Raw genomic sequence first — 24,201 nt, forward strand, 5'->3', positions numbered from 1 at the left:
CTCTCTATATATTGATTTACAGGGTATTCATTACTTTAAATACGATCTAACACAATCAAAAATTAAAAGGAAGAATGAAAATTTGCCAACCCTAAATAGTGTGAGAAAGAAAAAGGCAAAGACAAGTTTGTCCGTTGAAGACATTCAAAATGATTCCTTGCAGAACTGCTCCTCTTTTATAAATAGCATCCCTCCCCCAACTATAACTAACTCCTAACACCTGCTACCCACTTCATTCCGGGAGGATGTCTTCCCTGATTAACTTCAGGTGGTCACCTCCAGCTCTGGAAAAAGAAATCTAGCCTGTGTCCAGTACATTTTTACTTTCTAAAAAGGTTCTGATGGCTCCTTATCTGCTGAGAAACAGGAGATATTTTCCCAATAGCACAATAAGTAATTAACTTCTAATAAATCATAATCAAGAGAAAGTTAATATTGCTTGATTTTACTTGAGAAGTAAAATGAAGCAAAATAAACTCAAGTTTGGACATTCCATCTGCCCTTAAACTATATATCCCTCTCTCCATCCCAACCTTTTAAGACAGTATCAGCTGGCAGAATCCAGAGTCACTGCTTCAGTTAACATTGTGTTCCGTGTTCCTTAAAGATGGATAGCTCAGCTGTAAAAATATGCTCTGGGGAGACACCTGATATCAAAGGTGTCAGAGAAGAGAAGATTAAAAAGATAAAATTTATAAAATAATATCAGTTAGTCAACTTTAAAGTTATATTGGTATTAAAACCCACACACATGTACAAGCCTTAAAATTTTTAATACTTCCATAACTCAGTATTACTTGTATTTAAAAAGACATTATGTTCTCCATACTGTTTCTAAAATTATGTAAGGAAGAAAGAAAAGAAATTGGTGCCACTGCTTGTAGTGTTTCTAAGGCCCCACAGGTAAGAAACATCCAGAATATCATGTATTTTTCCTGCTTCACTGGAAAGATTCATCTAAAGCATCTTCAGATATACTGCCAGCAATGAGTAGGAAGAGCTCTTTGATAGATACATTAGTTAAAAACAAAAACAAACCACAAAGAAAAACGCCAACCAAACCAACCCAAACAAAAAAAAATCCCAAACAAAACCCAACAAGTTGTGGGACCATCACCATGCAATCTGATACCTTTTATTAGCAGCAAATTAAATTCTAAAACAACTTTTAAAAATACAAAATGACAGCCCCTCTATAGAACCTATGCTTTTTTATAATTAACATGTTTAAAGTACCCATATTTTTCCCTTATTGTACACAATTACATTGAAACGTATTTTTTTTTTTTTAAATTACAATTTAAAAAAGTATCTAATTTCAAAACCTGGAAGTTTAAAAAAAAAGCCTGAAGGGGTCTGAGACACACTAGCTACCAGGTTTAGCCTAACGTTCTCCAAAAAGCATTATCCACACTCTAGCACCCCTTTTGCCACAATATTACTTGCTCTACTCTTACCACCTAGGTGGCGTCTAAATATGCCTATTTCCATTCATTCCCTAGACAAGCTATTTACATTTTTCTATTAATTTAAATCCTTTCCTTAGTTCCTTGGTTCTTCTGTTGAGTTACGTTTTGTTTTGTTTTGTTTTAAATCTTTTCAATAACACTACAATACCTTAGGAGCAGATGGTACAATATCAACACAGACTAATGGTCTCATTATTTTTCTCAAGGAAGCCACGTAAGGATAGAAGTCTTAGAGAAATTATTTTTAAAAAAGTTTCAGGATATGAACAGAATCCCTACAGGAAGAAATTAAAACTGCAGAACCCTGAGTGTGTGTGTGAGGGGGCTTGCATATGCAAACTTCAGACATATAAGAAACCACTAAGTACTGACTGGCCCTACAAAGAAACACTTCATGTATTTGTTCTACACAGTTGTCCATTACTTCTTTCATCTTCCAGCAAGACCTCTAGTGCTCACTGTTCTTCGACATATAATGCCACAGTAAAGCATGTTAGCAGTGGTCTAGTACAGTGGTCCTTGTATTAAAGTAATGAATTGTTAAAAACTTAGCAAAGTATCCTAGGAGCAACTTCAGAGACATGCTGCTATTCGAGGGCTACACCTGCAGATTGAGAAAGACTTGTTTGGAAGCTTTCATACCCATTTAAAAAATGACCATGTTTTAAAATGCAATGTACTACAAATACCTTTTTCTTCTTTGACTCACACATTTGAAGTAACATCCTAGCTGTCAGATACCACTAAAACACTCCTCTACCTCACTATTCACAATCACTCATTTCTTTCACTCTTCTCACTTCCAATTTTTTTCTTCTTACAAAACATGTTTCAAATTACATTTTTCATACTGTTCTTTGCTTTTCCACTTTTGTTAGTAAATCTCAATTCTGCTTCCCATATACATTTTTATACACTCTTATCCCCTAAAATTCACATTTTTGTCTGTATGCTTATTTTTCCAGCTGTTGAATGTTACCTGATACTTTACTAAAAAAATTAAATCCGTTAATCTTCTCCATTATACTATATACATATAATTATATAGTTTCTGAACATATTAAAATATTTTTAAGTTGGTGCTATTCAGTTCTATTAATTTTTCTCTATGCAGCAAACTGGTATCCACATGCTACTATGGACACTTGTTTTCACTCCTGCTTGCGTATTTGTCACCACCACACTGGTAACACAAAAAAGCTGCCATTTTTGCCTATGCACAATATGAGCAAGCTGTTATGTTCTCCACAGACAACTCAAATTTCTGGAGCTGTACCCTTACGACACTTCTTCAACATGTAGATAGCTATTAGAGAGAGTGTGCTCTGAGATACCTCTTTCCTCAGCATTGCAGAATTGTTCTTTAGATTTACATTCTGCTCAAATTGCTTTCATGTCTTTTTAAATTTGAAAGAGGCAAATTACTGACTATGCAAAGGAAAAGTAACATACACTTGCAAATGTTTATTTCGGCAACGTGATCATCTGTTAAATTGCCCAAGAAATTGGTGCTAAAGGCATTTTCTAGGTTTATTTCAAAATACTTATCGTGAGTTTGTTAAGAACAAAAAAACCCCAAACTTTCTAGTCTGCGAAGGATGTAACAGCTAATAAATACAGTTTTTCATACTTGTATATTTATTCTTTACCATATTGCTAAATTTGCAGACAAGATGCAAACCTTTGAAGTTCCACACTAAGTAGTGAAAAAAAGATGTTCTTAAGTTAATTAGCAAAAATTTGTGACCTTTCTTTGTTTAAAAGCCAACAGTATGAATTCCAGTTGCTCAATACCTATACTGTATTAAATTCTGAAATATTTTTCAGCAGAATTGAGTTGGGCATATACAAATCTAGCTTTCTCTGACTGGCACCCAGATGAGGAGAATGTTTCTATGTTGAATCATAGCAATGGTGATAGATGGATGAGTTTGTTCCAACTTACTTAAACAATCAGTGAGAATTCAGCTAATGTTTTCTCCAAGGTACTACCCAAGTAACAGCATACATGTAAAGTAACTTAAGAAACACAAAGCATGCTCTCAAGATGCACAAAGGCCACTACGTCTGTCTGAACATTCCAATGAAGTATATATTTTTTCCTGATAAAGAAGAAATTAGTAAACCCTGAAAAGTTGTCTGAAACTATGTCTTATTATGTTTACTTGAAGTATATTCCCATAAGGAGCACTAAGTATGGTGCTAATGTGCATAAAGTGTTACTGTCATACTGCAAAATTCAGGCTAATTTAATAATGCCTGATATGCCTTACATCATGTTGCAACAACGCAATAATGTGCTGCTAAATGAGTCACCTCACATTAGCTTCACAGCAATAGCAGTGAGGAGCAGAGCTGATGGCTACTGAAGGGAAAATGTTGTAGCAGTGTTACTGGAAACATTGATGGACCAGCTTTCTATCGGATTTTTTTTCCTTAATCCAAAAAATAAAAATTCTGAAGCAGCCCTATTTATTACCAATATGCACAAAACTTATATAATAGCAACAGAAATTAGTTAAAAATCCATCTGCCACTACTAAAATACATAGTATACACAGTATCATATAGATTTTTCATATGCTTTCTACATAGTACTACTTTTTCATACTGCATGAAATATATAGTAGCATATGTGTATATATCATGTACTATATAAAGTAGTATATATTTTATGCAGTACTATATATAATTTTACATAGACTAAGTGAAATGTATTTAGTAAACATAATCCATAGGTCCTTCCAGCATTCATGTATTCTAGAGATTTATCATCATTATTCACCATTATTAAACTTTTTTCTAAATGGTTTTTATAACATTTGAAGTGTAGAACATACAGATTAGACAATTAGAAAAATAAAGTAAATAAAGATATGTCTCTTTATAGAAAGGTTACACTTGAAACAAACACTCATGGATGCCTATCTAGTTCTTGCCTAACTTCCATTACAGTTTGCACTCGATTTTATCCCCATTCTTGCACATGGGATACTATGTGGACTTGAAATTATTATGAAGGGAGAGTAAATGTGTTGTCTCCACATGTCAAAAAATCCGTGTCTACTTTCCATAAATGATTGTTTAGAATTATAATGGGAAATTAAGGGGGTAGTCACAAATAATTTACTATCTTCAGCCTAGTGTTGCCAGTGGGGAAGAGAGAGACTTTGCCAGGCACATGAGAACAGGCACTGCTAGGCTAAAGGAGCATCTCCCCACTCTCTGCCAATTAGCTGGGGCACTTACAGACTCATAGGGATAAAGCTAGCTTCTGTGAAGACCCACAGAAACAATCAGAAGAATTAGTCTAACAGCTACACATGTATTGCACATTTATCTCAATTTAAATTTGAAAATAGTGCCGATTCCTGGCTTTCTTAGACCTGTCAAAAAAATGTGCAGTGACAGCTGGGTACCTTTTTGATGGTATTGGAAATGGGAGTCACGCATTCCATATCTGAAGTCTAATCTTGATTTTCTTTACATTTGTGTAAGTTAATACTGAAAACCGTAGCTTACGTAAAAACCTTTTTTTATTACAAGAAGCCTTCTGAAAACTTAATCTATATCCAATTTAAGATTTGTGAAAAGATGCCCTTCCCAAGTTTCCAATTACACAGCCAACAGGAATGGTGGAATCCCACACAAAAATCACAAAAAACCACCCCCTCCAATTCAAAAACACAATTAGAGACATTGTGTCATGCCACGTAGCACTGCATTTCATTCTGATAGCAAAATATAGTTTTTACATTTCTTCCAGAAGCTGTCAATTCTTAGTCCCAGTAGAATTTTTTTACATTCATCTGAACCAGCTCTGCATAAGCCTCGATTTCTCATCTTACCCATCCACTTAGAGTCTATATAATCCATGAAACATTGGAGAGAAAAAAAAAAAAGAACACAGTAAGAGTTGGAAAGGTGCAGAGTATAGTGAAGACCTGTTGGAAGGAGAAAGACTGTGCAGTGAGTACAAATAAAGCCAAAAAGGAAGAGGATTCAAAACGTGATTGCAAAGCAGTAGACAATCACAGGTTTTATTGTAACACAAACATACAATATTAACCTTATTAACACTAAATAACAAAAAACGCTGCACTTCCTGTCTGGTAAAATATTAATAAATCAGCCACATTCACATTCTTGTGACTAAATGTTACACCTGAATCACATTTCTTTACCTAAATTGCTTAGATTTTTAAGCTACATTGAAAAAATCAATCACACTTGAACTCTTACAGCCTAAATACAAAGCCCGTAGGTAGCTAACAGTCCATACAATTCACTGCTTAGATAATTTTCAGTAAAGGGTAAGAAGCGTTAGCTAGAGTCTTAAGCATTTCAGTTTTCAAGTGGTCTTGAAAATTTTAATTCCAGCCCTCTGTAAACTTAATAGGAACTAAAAATTAAAACTCACACATCCACACTAGGTTATTAATACCACTTACACCAATGACATACGGAAAGAACTTCCGTAAGAGAAGAACGGGTTAGAGTATTTGGAGAAGTCAGTTATTTTCAATTCATCTGTACCCAATAAGATACTCAGAAGACTGGGCTCTTGCCATTCCTGCAATCTCAGAAACCTTAGCCACAGTCTCTGAAAACTCATGGTTCGGAGAGAGTGCAGAGACTAAAAAAGAATGGGGTTCGTTTGTTTGTTTCAGGGAGGAACAAAAGCAGTGGTTTGTAATTCTTCAACAATCTAAATTTCTTTTTTTGGAAGAATACTGGAAGAAAGACTGCAAATGCCAAAAGATAAAGAAATGATACAGATTCAGCTGGACTAAGCTATGTAAAACCAATCTCACTTCCTTCTCAGATAGCATAAAAGGTGATTTAATAAGGCTTTTACTACTTTCACATTTCACAGGTGAACTAAGGAACCAAGGACAACTACAACTACTGCTGAATACAGAGCGTAGCTGTTTAAAAAACAGTAGCTGGGAACTCTTGATCAACACCGGGTGAATGTATTAACTGAGACTTTGCAGGCATCTGTTTTGGGCATCATTCCATCTCTTAATTAGTGACTTGGATGAAAAATGAAGACCACATTTACTAAATTCACAAAGCAAATAACCCAGAAGGCTCTATAAATGCAGCACAGGCCTAGAATTCAAAATTGCACTGACAAATTTAGAGAAGGTAGAAGCAATATGTTAAGAAGTAAATACATTTTTGCATATGGAACCTGTAAACTGAAAAATATAGGTTGAGGAATGAGAAGCTGGCCAGCATTACCATAAGAAGGTATTGGGAAATTTTACAACATCACCAATCAAACAAGTTTCAAAGACTGGATATTTGTTATGAAAAAGGCAAATACCATGTGGCAAAAAATTAACAGTATTGCCAGAAAGATCCAGGAAATCACTTTCTGCCATAAAGTTAATGCCTTAGATGAGGTATTTTACCTAGTTTAAAACCCTGGAATTCCCTAGGGTTGTGAACCTACTAGAGAACATCTAGAGCAGAGCACGAGCTTTTCTACCAGTATTTCAATCTGAGATAGATCCTCTTACATATCCTACTATTAAAAATATACCTGCACTATACACACTAATGTAAAAATTAACTCGGTTAATCTCTTCTAAGGATTCCCTATGATCTTAATTATCTACTGGTTTTACAGCTTCTACAGACTTAAAAAGAGTATAGCTTCTTCTGTGTGTCCCCTGTCTGTAAGACAAGAGGTTAGATGCTTTAATTACAATGATATTTAGATACGGCATCAGGGAAACTTTTTAAGAGTAAGTTCATTTAAGTAATGGAAAACAAAATCCACAGTGGTCATACAGTCTCCTCCATGTCTAGCGCTTTTTAAGAACTGACTATACGAGCATTTGTCAGGGACAATGCAGCTGATTCTTCATTCGAATTGTCAAAATGACCTCTCAGGATTGCCTTTGACCTTCTTTATGCTTACTCTCAAACATTATAGCTACAATGAGATAAGTATTTCAGACACTTCCATGGATTTATGAAAAATATAAAAAACCAAAGAAGATTCAGAAATCCTACCACATTCCAAGTTAGCGAATGATTTCAAGCACTGTCAGATTTAACTGATAAGACCAAACTAAAGTACAAAAAGGCACTATATAAATTTAAATTAAAATTTAATTGACAGTTAAGTCTATGATCATTTTCTATTATCCTGAACATAAAACCAAAACAGATTTACCTACAATAATATTTTTCCCATATACTAAAAAAAGGAAGAAACTGTGGAAAAGGAAATAGTAGGAGGCATACCAAATGAATAAGCAGAATTAGAAGTGATGTTTAAAGAACCAAGTATGCATAAGATTTTGGCTTTAAAATAGCTACACGTAGAAGTTAAATATTATATGGTACTAGATACAAATAATTAGAAGATATAAAAGCATTTTCCTCAGTGAGAACAGAAATTATACTCATTACCACAAAGCAAAGCAGAATTTTATGCAAAGTTAACATAAACCCATTTTCCAATACACACGTTAACTTAATGAAAGAGTAACATGGAAATTAATTTGCTTCCAAACTAACATCAGCTTTAAATTATATTTAAGTAGAGTACATACGGAGTTATTTGAACAATATTAAAACCAGTAATATAATATTTTAATGTCTAGACTGTCAACAGTGTGAAGCAGGTAACTTGAACTTAAAGAGGTACACTGCTTTTTGTGAGAATATTACTGAAAAGCTCACCCATACAGCTACAAATGGATCTTTGTTCCTCATATCTGTGTTGCAGAGAGGTAGTAAAGGCTGTGAGGATTGTCCTTTCTTAATGTTAAGACTGCATTGCCACATGGCGCTGCCCCTTCACACTTCCCAAACTACTAGTTAAGAGACTCAAAACCAGTATGTCAAGCTTGTGTGTTAAGTTTTATCCTCCAGAAGAAAGATGTTCCTGAAAATATCCGTTCAAATAGTCTACTTAGAGTAAAATTTAAAAAGCTTCTTTGAGAAAACAAGCATGAACAAATTAATTTCTTAGAATTAAAAATGTAGTATTATTAGTTATGTAAGTCTTTGTCAACAAATACTGAGTGTAATAAAATACCAATTATACTTTTTCAGCATTCAAACTTTCTGTACATTCAAAAAAGACTTTTAAACAATGATCAGAGTATTCTTAATATGGCTCATTAGAAATGGAAACTGTCACACTAAAAAGAATAGAGTCATAAAAAGAAAGTTTTCTTAATTAAAAAACATACCATCAAACCCACAAAATAACACAGTATTACAATGAATAACCTAATTGTTAAAAATTGAAAGCCTAGTAACACTGTTTTGCTTAAAAAATGCACACTATCTCCACTAAGAGTAACAGTTAACTAATGAACTATATGCATCAATTACTAGTATTTTTTAACAAGTTATATCTGAGTATCACAGACTAATTATGATGTACAATCAGTACTGGTCTGCAATTCTCTTTGCAGGCTTGGAGAGAAGAACAAATAACTGCAAAGTGTAAGAAAAGTCACTTCACCATGAAGAAGTGATACACACAACTGAAGCACACTGGTCAGTATGCTCAGACTAGTAACAATCTCCCTTTTAATTAAAAACACAGGACTTCATGCTCCTGAGCTACAGAACCAGTTCCGCTTGCACATAGCAAAAGTGTCTCCTCTAAAGTGGATGTAGGCAAGTACAAGGCAATTTGACCACACAGAACCCAGAAAATCTATTTTGTAAATTGCAAAACACATTCTTGTTTATTATGTTTGGTAGCCTGACACATTCAAGTAACTTAAACTAAATTTTAGTTCAGATTATTCCATTTGCTTTCAATCATCACTATACTTACTTGACAGCCTGGTAAACCCACATCTCTACCGTACAGTGGAAATGGACCTCTATCTGAGGTTTTTCCTATAAAAGACAGACATTTGAAATTAGATTATTTTTAAAAGTTGCTACGTATTTGCATCAGTTGTCTTATACATGCAATTCTGAAATACCTGTTAGCATCATAGTAAATTTACAAAAGTTAAGTTGCATGAATAAAAGTAGGCTTTCACACATCTGCGTTTAACATGAACAGCACTACTGTGATAGATAACATACTTAGCTGATTTCATTTCTTACCTAACCAATCAGTAAAAGATAACTACTACAATTTTTAGTTGTTATAAAATATCCCTATCAGTATGTTTAAATAAAAAGGGCAAACATCCAGCTTCACTTCCATTATCAATGAGCAAATGCAGAGACACTTTTACACATTTCTCCTTCCTACTTGAAACTAACACATAGAGGGTATCACTTTAGGTGATGAATATACTAAGCAGTAAAATAAACCCAACAAAACCACAGGAAAAGTGAACAAAACCTTCAATTCATAACAACAAGAAAACCCCACACCAAACTTAACCCATAACTGAATGATTCAGCTTTTGACACTTACTCCTTAAATCCTTAAAAATCCTTTCGTTTCACATACATTCCAGACAGGTACCAAACTCAAGCAATACAACTGGTCAAGACAGCAAAACAAACTCTTCTGCCATATATGCAATATTTGCCTGTAGGTAGCACATACTGAACATAGTGCCTTGGGCAGAGCAGCTGCCTCCTTACGTGCTATCTGAGGTGGCAAGACATGAGCAACATATTTGTCAATTCAGAAAAACTTAGTGCTGTATTTGTTGGTTACACCACCAAACTGGCATGTTTGTATCTTAAAAGTCAGTGTGAAAGTTCTCCAGTAGGGATCAGAAGTTTATCAATCAGCACTTCTAAAAAAATCTTGAAAAGAAGTCTCTGCTGAACAATGTCACGAATCAATCAAAGTACATGTGTAACAGAAAACACCAAGTGTGTATGCCTGCCCTAATTATGACACAGTTGGAACCAAGAAACACCCTATAACACCACTCAGTTTTATCCAAAGGTAAGCATTAATAAACCACGATACCTGTCTATTTGAAAATAAATGTCATCTTAACCACCTAGGCGTTCCCTTTTCTAAACAATGCACATGTCATCCAGTCCTCATAAGCAGAAAAAGTAGCCTTTCTTACACATTCCCATTTCAGTGATAAACAGCTCTGTGCTATTGCAATTGCACTGCTAGAACAGGACTTCCTTTGCTTTTTCTGTTTTTCTCTCTTACTACCAAAAATCTCTAAATGTCATTTCATAAGAGGAAAAACTAAAGCATGTTATTCTTCATTTAGAAAGTGCGTCTTGCACAAGCATAGAGGAAGAGGAAGTTTGAATTTCTTGGAACAACTCCTCTGCAAGATTATAATCTTGCTAACTACAGGTACTCTGGTCAACAATAGTTGGCTTGAAAAATGGCAGCTCTGCTTGAACAAAGGAAGGAAACAAGTTAACATTTTTCTGCTGAAGCAATTTGACTCTAACAACTGTTGGGCACCAAGCAAATAAAATACCTAGCACGCAAAATTATATGAAGTAGGATGAATCATACTGTTATTATTAAACCAGGCTCAGCATTTTCCATCCAGAAAATTAGAATCTTATACCACATGATAAACAACTTTGACTGGAGTATGCAGTACTCCAGGCAGTCTTTAAAACAAATATTTGTGCAAGAGTCAGTTACAGAGGCTAGAAAAATTATGATTTAAATTATGGTTTGTGTGGCAAGCAAGAAATTGTTAGGTAAAAATGCATAAAATCATGTTATTTAAGTGTTATCACTTAAAAACTTTGGCAGGTTCATACTAGAGGAAAAAAAGCTGACTAGAATAGTCCAATCTATACTAAATACAGTTCTAAGAAATGATCAAGAAAAGTCAAGGCTGCCTGATGCTGCACTGCCTAAATATTTAACAAGAATTAGAGCTGGAGCAAATCAACATTTAACCTGTGTTCAAATGGCTAAGCTTTTCAATGAAGGGTTTGGAAAGTGACCTGGGATTGAGTACAAGACAATGCCTTTCATAGGGAGAGTCTCCCAAACACATTCCCAGGACACAACTCTCAAACCTGCAATAATGTCACAATGTTAAGGTAGACATTTTTAAGCTACAACAACAAAAATCAACAGGCACACGCTACAGAAACACATGTTGAGCCCACACTCAAGCCCTGTTCCTGGTTCTCTCTGGTACTGTGGAACCATACCCTGTTGTCCCCTTTGTGGGATGGGAACACTGTGCTAGTGGCATGATCTTCACATTGGCATAGCATAAGGATGGGAGAGGAAGGAAAGCTGTTCCAGGCACTGCCAGCGCACATATGTTGCACTGTTCATGAGAGAAGAGGAAGGACTCCATCAACAGCTCCTAAAGTTTCACTAACACTACATCCAAAAGGTTTCCCAGTATCATGCTGTCTTACAGTATCACAGGATGGTTTCACTATCAACACAATGGAAAAGTGACAGATTATTGACTACAAATTGCCTGTTGTCATTTCAACTCACTTCAGCTGTTCCTGTCTAGGCACAATGCTACCCTCACTATTTAAAGCCTTGTAAGCAAAAGTAACAGGTAGTGTTTACTTATCAATAGAAAGAGAAAGTACTTGGCAACTACTCCACACATTGAGTCAAGTGCTTGAAAGGGGGTTAATGTCAAGTTTGAGAAGATGATGCTTCCTCATTGATTTAACAATCAGGTAGGTCCCATACATAATGTCTGATCAATGCATGGGCAGTCTCTGGCATCCAATAAAGTTCAAACCCACAGCCAAAGCAGAATCCCTTTGATGGTTTTTAGCTTATCAAATACCTTTCTTAATTATTCAGATTCTCTGCAGACTGGCAGAAAAGCATAAAAATGTAGAGGTTACTGTAAAAACCAAACTTACTAGAGTACCAGTGTTTATGAACACACAAACTTTAACGATACAGTGACACTGAAAGTCAAAGCAGACCCTAAACTGTCTTGCAGATTTACCTACAAGTTTCGCTGTTGAGTACATTACACCCTCTGTTTGATCGTATCCTCTCCACCCTGTCTCAAGAGTGTCTTGTCTCAGTCAGTGCTCACTACACAGATGGCAGTAGTATCTTTTTTTAGTGTAGGTGAAAATTCAGAAACATGAATGCTCAGCATTAAGGGGACATGAGGAAACTCACTACAGCGCTTGACATTCATTAACTGGAAGAAGGAGGGGGGTATGCAAAAATATTATTAGAGGACAATCCTCATTGAATGTTTTCATTTGCACATGTTTGTGTAAACATGGCTGTAAGGCAGTGTGTAGGCATATCAGCTGGGAAGGTAAAGCACTGCCCAAATGAAATTGTATTTCTTCTTCAGATCCTGTTTTATTTTCACAAAATATTAATGAGTAGTAAAGCAACTTTGGCCAGTTTCTCAACCTCAATGCCTCCCATCAGAGCCGTGCAGTAGGGCTTCCTGCACAAGGCTATTGTGAATCATCAGCTCCTTAATCACCTTTATCACATGCCTCCCAACTCGTGTTTCAAAAAGTTACATGCTGTCATTTTAGAAGCAATCTAAGCCTTGCCTACAAGTTAGCATCATAGTAAATGTCTTCAGGGTGCATATCAGTGGCTCTATATCCTAGATTTTTTTCAACCAGATTTGAACAAAAATAATGAACATTTTTAAATAGTTTAGTTGGTTATGTACAGAAATCTTAAATCTGCACAGATCAGCTTACAAGGCATTTGAATCTTTTAGTAACTTGGAATGAGTTCGTGGGTTTTTTTAGCAGGTTTTGAGTGTTTTTATCAACAGAAACTTCAATGACCTGATCATTACCTAACAGGCTTAAAGGCCAAGGACTACAGAGTGAAAAGAAACCCAAACCCAGAAAATCCCACTAAGCATTTTGAACCACAAGCGTTTCCTAACTTATCAACCTAAAACCGTGACACATTCTGTACCAATTCAAACATTAATAAGCATTTAGTGAATAATTTTCTCTTGCAATCACTTGTCTAAATGTGATATGCTCACAACTTAATATAGCTTTTGAATACCGTGCCAGGAATTGTATTCCGTAGTAAATCTATCTGTATAACAGCTGTGCAGCCTAAATACTCTTAACACAGAATGAACTGAAACAGCAAGATGCAAAGTGATAGTGAGCTGAAAACAGCACTACATCAACTCAGCTGAGGACTACTTCAGTAAATATACTATAAATACCTGCCAGTAGCAAACCAGCCTTTTCCCACCACTTTAGATAATGCTTGGTTTATGAGAGGATGGCAGAACATAACTGCAAAAAATTCCTTCAATTCCCGTAGAATTAACGCTTTACAGACTAAAGATCCTTCTATGCATTGCTAAGAATTTATTTGGTTGGCAATATGGAAAATACCTACATGTTTTAATGAAGCAATGTTTATCACCCTGTATGAATACCATAGTGACCACAGCTGGCAGCTGCTCTGTTTGTCACAGATGAAGTATGTCTGCCCTACATGTACAGAGAATCATCTTTACAGTGAATCTGGAAGCATGTTTTTACAATTCCTAATCATCATTTTGTCATTGATAACACCATTAACTAGTCACAATAGACAGCTCACCCAAAAGTCAGTTCATAACAAAACATTGTTGATGCCTCTGGGGATTTTTTTTAAAGTGGATTTAGCTAGAAATACATTTTTATACTGCTTTCTCCAACAAAAACTACATGTCTTTGTTAACCACAGAATACATTCAAATAATTTTTCATATGCAGATCGAATATAACAAGGAACAAGCTGCAAAAGCTAACCTGACAGGCACAGACAGATTCAACGAAGTCAACAGTTTTTTAAAACTCTTAATACCACTTTCCAACTTACCACAAAGTAGAAAGAAATTACACTAAGTTAATAGAATACATCCTTGCTGCCTCCAGTACAGGCCTATTCCCCCCGCCTTGTTAGTTTAAAAATAATTTTTCAGCAATTACTCAGTATGGAGAAAAAAATTTACATTTGATTAAAACACAAAACCAGCCCTGCTCCTAGGATTTGGTATGCTGCCTTCTTAGAAGAAAGGCTGACTGACATGTGGAGCCATAAAAGTTTCTGTACATATCTAGACATTTTCCACACCACTGAAGGAATAATTCCTTTCTCTTCTACTGCTATCTAGGCCTACTCATTAATACAGGCTGTAGTAATTTTAATATCTGCCTTATACCTACAATCTTATTTCTAATACTTTAAAGGTACATAATAGACACATGTATAATTGTGGATATTTATAAAAATTACACACATTTTTCCTTGTAATATTTGTGATCAAACTCACAGAAATGAAACAGAGGTCTGAAGCAACACAATTTGAAGAAAGTGCTTCAAACAAATGACCTCCTATTCTCTTCACTACTATTTTTTTAAGTATCATTGGCTAACGTGTGCCAAGAACACTGCTGGCTACACTGAGGATGTTTAACAAGCCAGTGCCAACAAATGCAGCTGCTGGACTTGCAGCACCCTCCTCCTGTTCATCCCAAGCCAAATTACTCACTCAGCTATGAACAATGAAGAAGCAACACAGGAAAATGCCAAGTACAAGTGAGATTAGTGATAAACTACTGGATCCCTATAGAGGTCAGTGATTAGCAGGTCCCCAGTTGTAATCACTTTCCTAACCTAGCCTTTATCTCATCATACACAACATCTTAGCTCAGTCGTCTTCTGACTGCAAGCAGCTTCCCAATCAATAACCCTTGAAGTCTTGCAAACTCATCTACACTGTTGTACCTTTTAATAAAGCAGTCAAACCTATATAATATGAGTTGTCTGCAAACTCCTAATACAATTTTTGATCACTAACATTAATAAGTAATTCATACATAACACAGCCACATTACTGGACAATTTTGTAATAATGTAACAAAACAGAAGAAAAAAATGCCATGCCCAAGTGATAAGCAATGCAATCTATACAGGTAATAATAAAAAAACTAGCCTATGTGTTCTTGAAGAATGGATAAGGAAATGGTATGTACAGACTGTGCTAGTAGAAAAAATTTTAGACACATATATCCCATTTCCATCCCACCCCCACCCCGCCGACATAATCTAAAACCAATTTTCCCAGATGGGAGAAGAAAAGGTTTAGCAAAGTTTCTTTTTAATACTACAGATTTACCCCCTACTCCTTTCTGCCATCAAAATTTTGGAAGACTGTGATGCTAGAGAACAACTCTAATAATCTGCAAGAAGTAAAATATTATTATTTTGAATTAGATTTATGGGATTTAACTGTTCAGTCTCAGGTCTGCCAGAAATCTCCTAGGATTCTCCATGCCATAAATACTCATTTGTAAGATAGCGCTCTACTTCTGCTATCCAGACATATTGCTTTTGTCTTATTTGGAAAAATGGTCTAAAATGTGGAAATTTTGTAGTGGGAGTTACCTGGAATCAACTCCCCATTATAACTGTTGCATTTAGGAACAATACTTTAGACCACAAATACTAAGTTACTGCTTTTGTTGACATTTGTCCAGGATCACCTGGGAAATCTTTTTCCTTGTGCTTTCCAAAGATTAGAAAAGTTCCCAAGTTCTTTTATACTTATAGCGTGTAGGCATTTGCAGATGTCTTGACTCTAAGACTTCTACTGATTGAACTGACCAGGCAATAGATCTCAGAGTACATTTATTAAATGTTAAACACAGAAGCCAGGGGATTTCTCACAACTTGTTTAATGCAATATTTTAAAAAGAAATAATGTCAGTGTGTGAAGTGGTATTAAAGAACCTTCCCAAAGACATGCCTTTGACACTTTCATCCCATTGATTTTTAAGTACTTCTAAGAAAAGATGGAGTATTTTGTCAGTTTGCAGAGCACTACACAGATCTTGTGCTATAAAAATAATTTATTAATGCTCTTATGTACATCAGATACACAGGAGGTAAGGGTGGCCTAATTCCACATTATACTTGGATTGACCCTATGAACTTGTAATTTATATGCTCATGTCAAACTGAACATTTCTGTTCCACCAGTGGCTGATCCATGAAGGTTCCTTCCTCAGTACTATTCCTGTCCCTCCACTTACCAGGCTTATACTGGTCTAAACAACAAATCAAATGTTTGAGAGGCTAAAAAGGCACTGAAGTCTCTGGCAGGAAGATACACACGAGTAACTGAAGGTAAGGAGTACAAACCTCCTAAATGAAGAAAGATCTTTGTCCTCCTCCTCTCTCATGCATATGTGGGCAAGTAGCTGCAAACTAAATAATTCCTGAATAGCTGATTTAGTGTATTGTGCTGGTTTTGGCTGAGAAGGGGTTAATTCTCCTCACTGTGGGGGTCAGCTACCTTTCCAGCTTCCCGCGCTCTGCCGCGTGGCGGGGGGGGGGGGGGGGCTGGGAGGGGCAGGGCCATGGTGGGGACGGCTGACCCCGACTGGCCAATGGCAGGTTCATTCCATACCATGTGACACCATGACCAGTATATTGAGGGGGGGCAGTGGCAGCGCGGGGGCGGCGCGGCGTCAGGTCGGCGGGCGGCGAGCGCGGTTTGTTCCGGCGGTTCGTTCCCCCTCTGCCCTCCCTTCCCCCTTCCCCCAGGACTTTGCGCCTCTCGTTGTTCTCCTTTACATTGCATTTCTACTGTTGTGTCTTTTAATTTTAATTATTAAACTGTTCTTATCCCAACCCACGAGCGTTACCCTTCTGATTCTCTCCCCCATCTACTGGTGGGGGAGTGAGCGAGCGACTGTGTGGGGCTGAGCTGCCGGCTAAACCACGACAGTATTTAGTTTCAATTCTCTGCTCTTGTGTCTACCCTAGGCTAACCACTCTATCAACCCATTAATGTGTGCTATTCATAGACAGAACATCTGGTGGGAGAAACACACTAAAATTTGCTACACTAAAAATAACCTAAAAATGAGGGAAATCGGGGATATAGAATATCCAGGAGACAATAACCAAACTGAGTATATATACATACAACATTTCACACTGGTGACAAGGCATTTTATCACATGCCTTTACCCACCTCACCCATCCACCCCAGGTATTTCTAGAGTATACAGGTGTCTTCACTTTGTCTGTTAAAATAGTTCTCCCTTTGCCATCTTCCTTATCTCATCCCCAAGGGATTAACTTAAAATTTTCAAGCAACTAACAAAGTTGCTCTATACAACTAACTTGGAAAGCATCTCTTGCTCTCCTGCTGTGGAATTTGTCCCAGATCTAGGGACAAAAATTACTCCACTTCTATTAGTGATTTTGAACATCAAGTACACTAAAAGTCAAGAGGATTTTATAATTGGAAACAAAGAATCCACACTTTACAACAAAATGCTACACCTGTTTCCGATTAAAAGAGTATTTTGGTGACACTACTTACTAGAAATTGCTAAATTAAGTTTTTTTAACATATATAAATAAAATTATACAAAAATTAAAAACTATTTACTTCTGTTGGTATTTACAGCTCTTCTGACCATCCAAGATCTATTAATTCTCATTCAACTTGAAGAGCCAGCTTTGTCAACGAAGAAGAACTCCCCCCTGCCCATTCTTTATATAAACACAGGTACAAACATAGCAAGCATTTATAACCACCTTCTATAAGGCAACCGAAAATGCATACAATAATACTCTGTTGTACAAAAGTTTTGACAGTTCTTATTTGGATGAGTTGCATAACTTACTCAAGCTTCACCCTTCACAGGCAATGTGACCATCCCAACTGCAGAGATAGAAGTTTGTAAATCAGGTATTCCCAAACAGTAGTCTCCAAACTAGCAGTAGCTGCTAGACTGAAAAAAAAAAAAAAAACAAAAAACCACCCCACAAACAAAAAACCAAAACAAAAAACCCACCAGCACCAAAAAAACCCCAAAACCAACCACTGACAATGACAAACCCATGAAATAAAACAAAGAAACCCCTGAACACCCAATTACATGCTAAAACAGATTTCAGAAGAAATCAAAACATGTTAAGTGTTTTCTCAGTATTACTGCTTCAAGATAAAAACTTCTGCAGGCACCACAGAGTAACCAAATTATCTGTTAAAACAAGATGGGAAACACTCACAAGATCGTGCCTGAAAGGAGCCGTCTCCCGTTTGGGGGCTGAAAACTCCTAACTAGTCACATGCAGTATACACAAGCACACCAAGCCAAAAGAAAGTGAAACAAAAACCCCCATAAAGAATAGCTAGTCTAAATTAATACAAAGCACCTAAAATGCTAAGAGCTAAAAATAGATGCTCTTGTTTCAGTACAAAACCAGTATTTACAGTGAGGGACTTTAGACTCCAGAAATTGAAAGCACTCCTACCAAGTCCTGAAACATTGAAGATAACTGCACAAGAGAACATCACTGTATTCCAGAAAAGCTACACAGAATGCACTTTTACCTACCTACTACAAAAACACCCCAAAAATACAGATCTCTCTAAACCATCCCCTCATCTGTAGGCATCCCCACATCTTCATACATTTATGAAAACACCTTACTGCCAAGGCACCTGAAGGATGAATACTGTTCATCCTAGGTGCATGTCCGCACTGCCCCCCCCCCCCCCCCGAAAAAACCAAACCAACAAGCACCCAAAAACCGCACCAAAACAGTTAAAGGAAAACGTGTTCAGTGTTTATTCTGCAAGGTGAAACAAGTGGCATTCTTGATAGAGAAAGAGAATAAAAAGTCTTCATATGAGATCATAAGTGTCATGAGAATGTGACTGAAGAAACATTAACAGTAACATACCAGGTCCAGACATAGTCAGGGTGAACACCAAGGAACATGGTGTGCTGTTCAATGAACTAAAGAATAAAACTTCATATATCAATAAATACTAACTCTCTGCTTGGCTACCCATGCTTTCCAGAGGTATCGCCATGCTCCTTTAAATAACCTAAAGCATATAAGAACAACACTTTTTCTCAGCATGTTAAGAACCAAAGGAACGCTCACTGCAATATTGATAAGTATTCTATAGGAATGATACATAAATAAGAATGATAAAATATTTTTTACTTCAACTGCAAGGAAGATGTAAAAGCAATTGCTAACATTCTGCATTTTTGTAATAGCATGCCTAGATAACCTGACTCCAAAAGGATTAAAAAAAAATTTTCAGTATTTATAAACTAAGGAGTTCTCTCAAATATTAACACTGGTGTTTACTCTGGAAGAAATTTCATTTTGCACAATATTTAAAATAAGCAAATAGCATTACCCAAATAATTTATTCCTCTGATAGCAAATCATAAATAATGAAATCACTAAAATGGACTTTTATTAATACAGGATTAAGTGTGTTAATGATAATGCTAGTCAACCTGATTTGGTGGGAAAGATGTCTTTTTACACTGCAAGCTGGCAGAGTACACTACCAAGGTAGCTGATTATTTTTTTTGTAAGGTACGTACCTCGTTATGATAAAAATATTTTGAACAAGAATCTGTATGACTTTTAAAAGAAATAATCTAATTACTTTTAAAATAATAATGCATTAAGGGAGTAAAAGCCAGGCACCAGACATGGTTTTAAAATGCAACTGTAAACAGAGGATCATTACTGAAACCGACTATTTTTCAGTGACATCAATGTGACTCCAAACCTTGCCCCTAGATTTAGGGGGGTTTTGGATTGTTTTTGTTTGTTTGGGTTTGTTTGGGGTGACTGTGGTTTTGTTTTGTTTTTTAATCATCAATCATTAACTTGACATTCTAAATGCGTTACTGGAAATTCAGAGCTTGTTGGCAGATTGAAACAACTGCAGGCAGGTCACTGATCTGGAGCACTCTGAACTGCATGTAAGGAAGCAAGCTGCCTTTTTATTCAGCCAAGTGCAAAAAGATGCCTGGAGGACTGAGACAAGGCCCTGCAGCCTCTTCTTTAACCAGATTTATCTTGGGGAGGAAGGTGGCGACTATGGGAACTTTCCATGGTCCACCATTATCCTAGCCTTTCCTGTTGGCCAGACTAGACAGCTCTGCAAGAGGCAACAACAGCCTTTGCAAATCCCACAGGGAATCAACCCAGGCATCAAAGAGGAAAGCCCAAATGTCTACCTTGGGGTTAGTAACATGTGGCTATGGTACCTGAAAGTATTACAAAGTGAAAATCTTCCTTCTAAGCCTAAATGGTATTAAAGAGTGAAAGTAAAAACCATGTGGGTTTTTTATCTTTTTATCTATTTTACCTGGTTGTACTTAAATTCCCTGCACTGCAGAATGGGAACTGTGGAGCTTACATATTATTATAGAAGCCTTTTATACATAAACTAGGATTAACTTCAAAGCCACTTTCCCATTTCACATCTAGCTCTTATCTCTGCTGTAAGCTCTCAACTACGCATCACTCCTTGATATTAAAGTCATAAACACTTACAAAAAAGGCTTTTCCTGATCCTGCTCTCTCGTAAGTTCCTCATCTAAGTCTCAGCATCTCAAGCACCTATTTTACTTCTCATGCAGTTGCTTTCCAACCTAGACTTATGTTTTTATCAATCTCCCTGTATCTATAATTTTGTTGTTACCAACTTGTGCTGGTTTTGGCTGAGAAGGGGTTAATTCTCCTCACTGTGGGGGTCAGCTACCTTTCCAGCTTCCCGCGCTCTGCCGCGTGGCGTGGCAGGGGGGGCTGGGAGGGGCAGGGCCATGGTGGGGGCGGCTGACCCCGACTGGCCAATGGCAGGTTCATTCCATACCATGTGACACCATGACCAGTATATTGAGGGGGGGCAGTGGCAGCGCGCGGGCGGCGCGGCGTCGGGTCGGCGGGCGGCGAGCGGCTGCGGCGCGTGCGGTTTGTTCCGGCGGTTCGTTCCCCCTCTCCCCTCCCTTCCTTTCCCCCCCCCCGGGGCTTTGCGCCTCTCGTTGTTCTCCTTTACATTGCATTTCTACTGTTGTTTCTTTTAATTTTCATTATTAAACTGTTCTTATCCCAACCCACGAGCGTTACCCTTCTGATTCTCTCCCCCATCTACCGGTGGGGGAGTGAGCGAGCGACTGTGTGGGGCTGAGCTGCCGCTAAACCACGACACAACTACACAGTGTATATGAAACCTGTCCCACTTAATGTCTTCATCAGTAGCCTGGAGGAGAAGACAGAGCACACCCTAAAAAAGTTTGCAAAAGACCCTAATTCAGGAGATGCAGTTAGCGTGCTTGAAGGCAGGACCAGCATTCAGAGGAAGGCAGACAATCTAGAGGACTGGGCCAACAGGCACCTTATAAAATTCAACCATGACAAATGTAAAGTCCTGCACCTGGGACAGACTAACCCCTTACAACAGTACAGGTTCGGGACCAAGTATGCTGAGAAGGTCTTGAAAGGCAAGCTGCATATGAGACAGCAGGTGGAAGGGAATGATTATCCAACTCTACTCAGCACTCCTTACACCATACCTAAAATATTACATCCAGTTTTGGATCCCCCAATAAAAAAAACAAAAAAACCCACAAAAACCCAAAACAACTACACACACACAAAACCACACCAAAACACAATCCCAACCTCCACACACACACACAAACAAAAACCAACCAACCAAAACTAAGCTAGAGAGCAATACGATCAACAGGAAGATTCCCATCACTTGCACTGGACATTGAAGGAGGCCTCACAATGATGCATCCCTTCTTTTAGTTAGTATCACATACATTCCAAAATACTGGGTTCAGAAATTCTGCAACTGGCAATTTTCCCTCCAACTTCCTATCATTCAGCTCAAACCACTTCTGCTCCTCCAAATTCTTTTCTCAGCTTCCTTTTTTTTTTTCTACATCAGGACAATGACTTCATACATCTATTTCTGTATTGGTTTCTCTTTACCTTTTACACTCAGATCTCATACTTATTTTTTCCTCCAACATAAAAATTTGAGCAAAACCAAACAAATTTAAGTTTTTAATTCAACTGAATTAACTCCCTTAATTATTCTTTACATACTGGCTCTGCAAAAATGCTCATGCATTTAAAAAGCCCTACATGCTACTTATTCCCTACCACCTTCTCCTCTCTCCCTGTGAGAGCACTCTTGGATTCCTGGTCTTTGCAGTGAGATTTATGATTTTTCGCTATGCTGTATGAAACAGTATGTGATACAAAATGATGACCAAAACTATTCTGCTTTGAGCAAACCTTTTGAAGAAAGGTAATAAAAAGGATTAAGACTGCTACTGAGGTGTCTGGACCTCTCCATTTTTAGATTAAAAATTGCACAGTGAAACATCGAATCATTGTCAGAGTTCCATGCTACAGTTGTACCTTAAAACTCTCACTACTTCAATGTTAATTTAATTCACATGTGTGTTCTAATAGAAAAACTAAGTAGTACTGAGGGGATTTAAATTGTGCAACTCTTACTTTTAGGGTTATATTCACAATGTCTATTTTAAGAACAGCTTTGGAAGGAGCTGATGTTTTATGCAGTGAACTGCTATTTTCCCAGATGAATAAAATATCCATTCTTTGGCTCACAGTTTCCATGACACTAAAAACAAAACATTCATCGGCACCAACCCAGTGTTTGATGGTAAATGCAGCTGCAGCTCACAACAACTCGCCGTGTATCTCAGCCCCCCTCAGTTGAACAGAGGCACTGTATTTCCCCAACCCAATTTCATTGTTTTACAGACAAGCCCTTTCTTGCCAAACTCAAACATTTCAAACCCTGCTGGTGTTCTGTCTTGAAATGAAAAGTTATTTTCATTTCAGCAAGTAGTGATACTAATGAAAAGTCTTCCAAATTATTGAACAAAGCACATAACCAGAAACAAGGGTTTGGTAACAAGAACATTTGCCCCCACAGTTATGAAGAAATTTTTGGCCAAAGAACGTCAAACTTTGCTCCCTGTTGCAGAACCAACTCACTTGGTTCAAAGTGAGTTGTTGAAGAAAAATATTACGGGAACCATTTGAAAACTCGTAAATTGAGAAAGTCACATGGTAGTTCAGAGACAAGGTACAGCACTCAGCTTTCAGTGCTGCTTCTCTCCCCAAAAGGAGCATTAAAGTGCACACCTGTCTTTAGAGCAAAAAACTTCATAAGACAGCCTTCTGCTTTAGGGGAAGATGCAAGACTCCTATTAGTTAATAATTAATCCTGTCCCATATTAGCAGCTTTTCATCTGGTTTGAGATTCAGTTTAAGTACATGATCACTCACCTTTTCACTCTGGTCAGCACACCGCTCCTACTCACACCTTGACTTAATCACACTGGCCTGATTCTAAAAGGCACATTGAAAACAGGACATAAACAATACTCCACACTTATTAGAAGCATTTTTAGGCACCAACTCAGTAAAGCAACTAAGCACATATGTGCTCACAAGCACAAATGAACTAAATTCAGCAGGGATGGCTCATATAATCTAAACCATACATTTAGGAGAATATTGGTGGACTAAAGACTGATTACAGAGAGATCTGACAAAGAAGGGTGTATCATCTCAGTTTACTCAATGTAGTTTAAGAAATTCAGTCAAAATATCTAAAAATCTTGAAAACGTACCATATCAGTAATAACCAATTTGCAACTCAAGGGAAGTGCTATTTTAAGCTAGAAACTAATTTCTATGAAGTATACAGACTGAAATCCATTCTGGTTTTGAATACACCCTATCCAAATGAAGAAACAAAGTCGTGGCTCACAGCATGAACATGTTTAAGGACAAGAAAGGAGACAAACATCCACATTTAACTACTGAAATATTATGAAAATAACTTTCCAAGAAGAGTTTGAAATGGAGGATAGTTGGTGGCACATGTTCAGCTCTCTCAGGGTGCTCCCCTAACTGTAGCTATTGCAGCCTCTCCTGCCTCTGCTGTTACCAAGTCCTGCGCTT

General features: G+C 37.1%; 1 protein-coding gene across 10 annotated transcripts in view; it reads right to left on the reverse strand.

Moving 5' to 3' along the window:
- The window catches only part of TCF12 (transcription factor 12), a 220,839-nt gene that overhangs the window by 65,686 nt on the left and 130,952 nt on the right, over positions 1–24,201 (reverse strand). For all 10 annotated transcript variants that reach the window (XM_075100285.1, XM_075100281.1, XM_075100286.1 and 7 more), the window contains one exon: positions 9,286–9,350. In XM_075100285.1, the coding sequence (XP_074956386.1) occupies positions 9,286–9,350 (65 nt within the window). The remainder of the gene's footprint in view (positions 1–9,285; positions 9,351–24,201) is intronic.

The sequence above is a fragment of the Phalacrocorax aristotelis genome, chromosome 7 (assembly GCF_949628215.1).
Source record: "Phalacrocorax aristotelis chromosome 7, bGulAri2.1, whole genome shotgun sequence".
NCBI classification, from domain to species: Eukaryota; Metazoa; Chordata; class Aves; order Suliformes; family Phalacrocoracidae; genus Phalacrocorax; species Phalacrocorax aristotelis.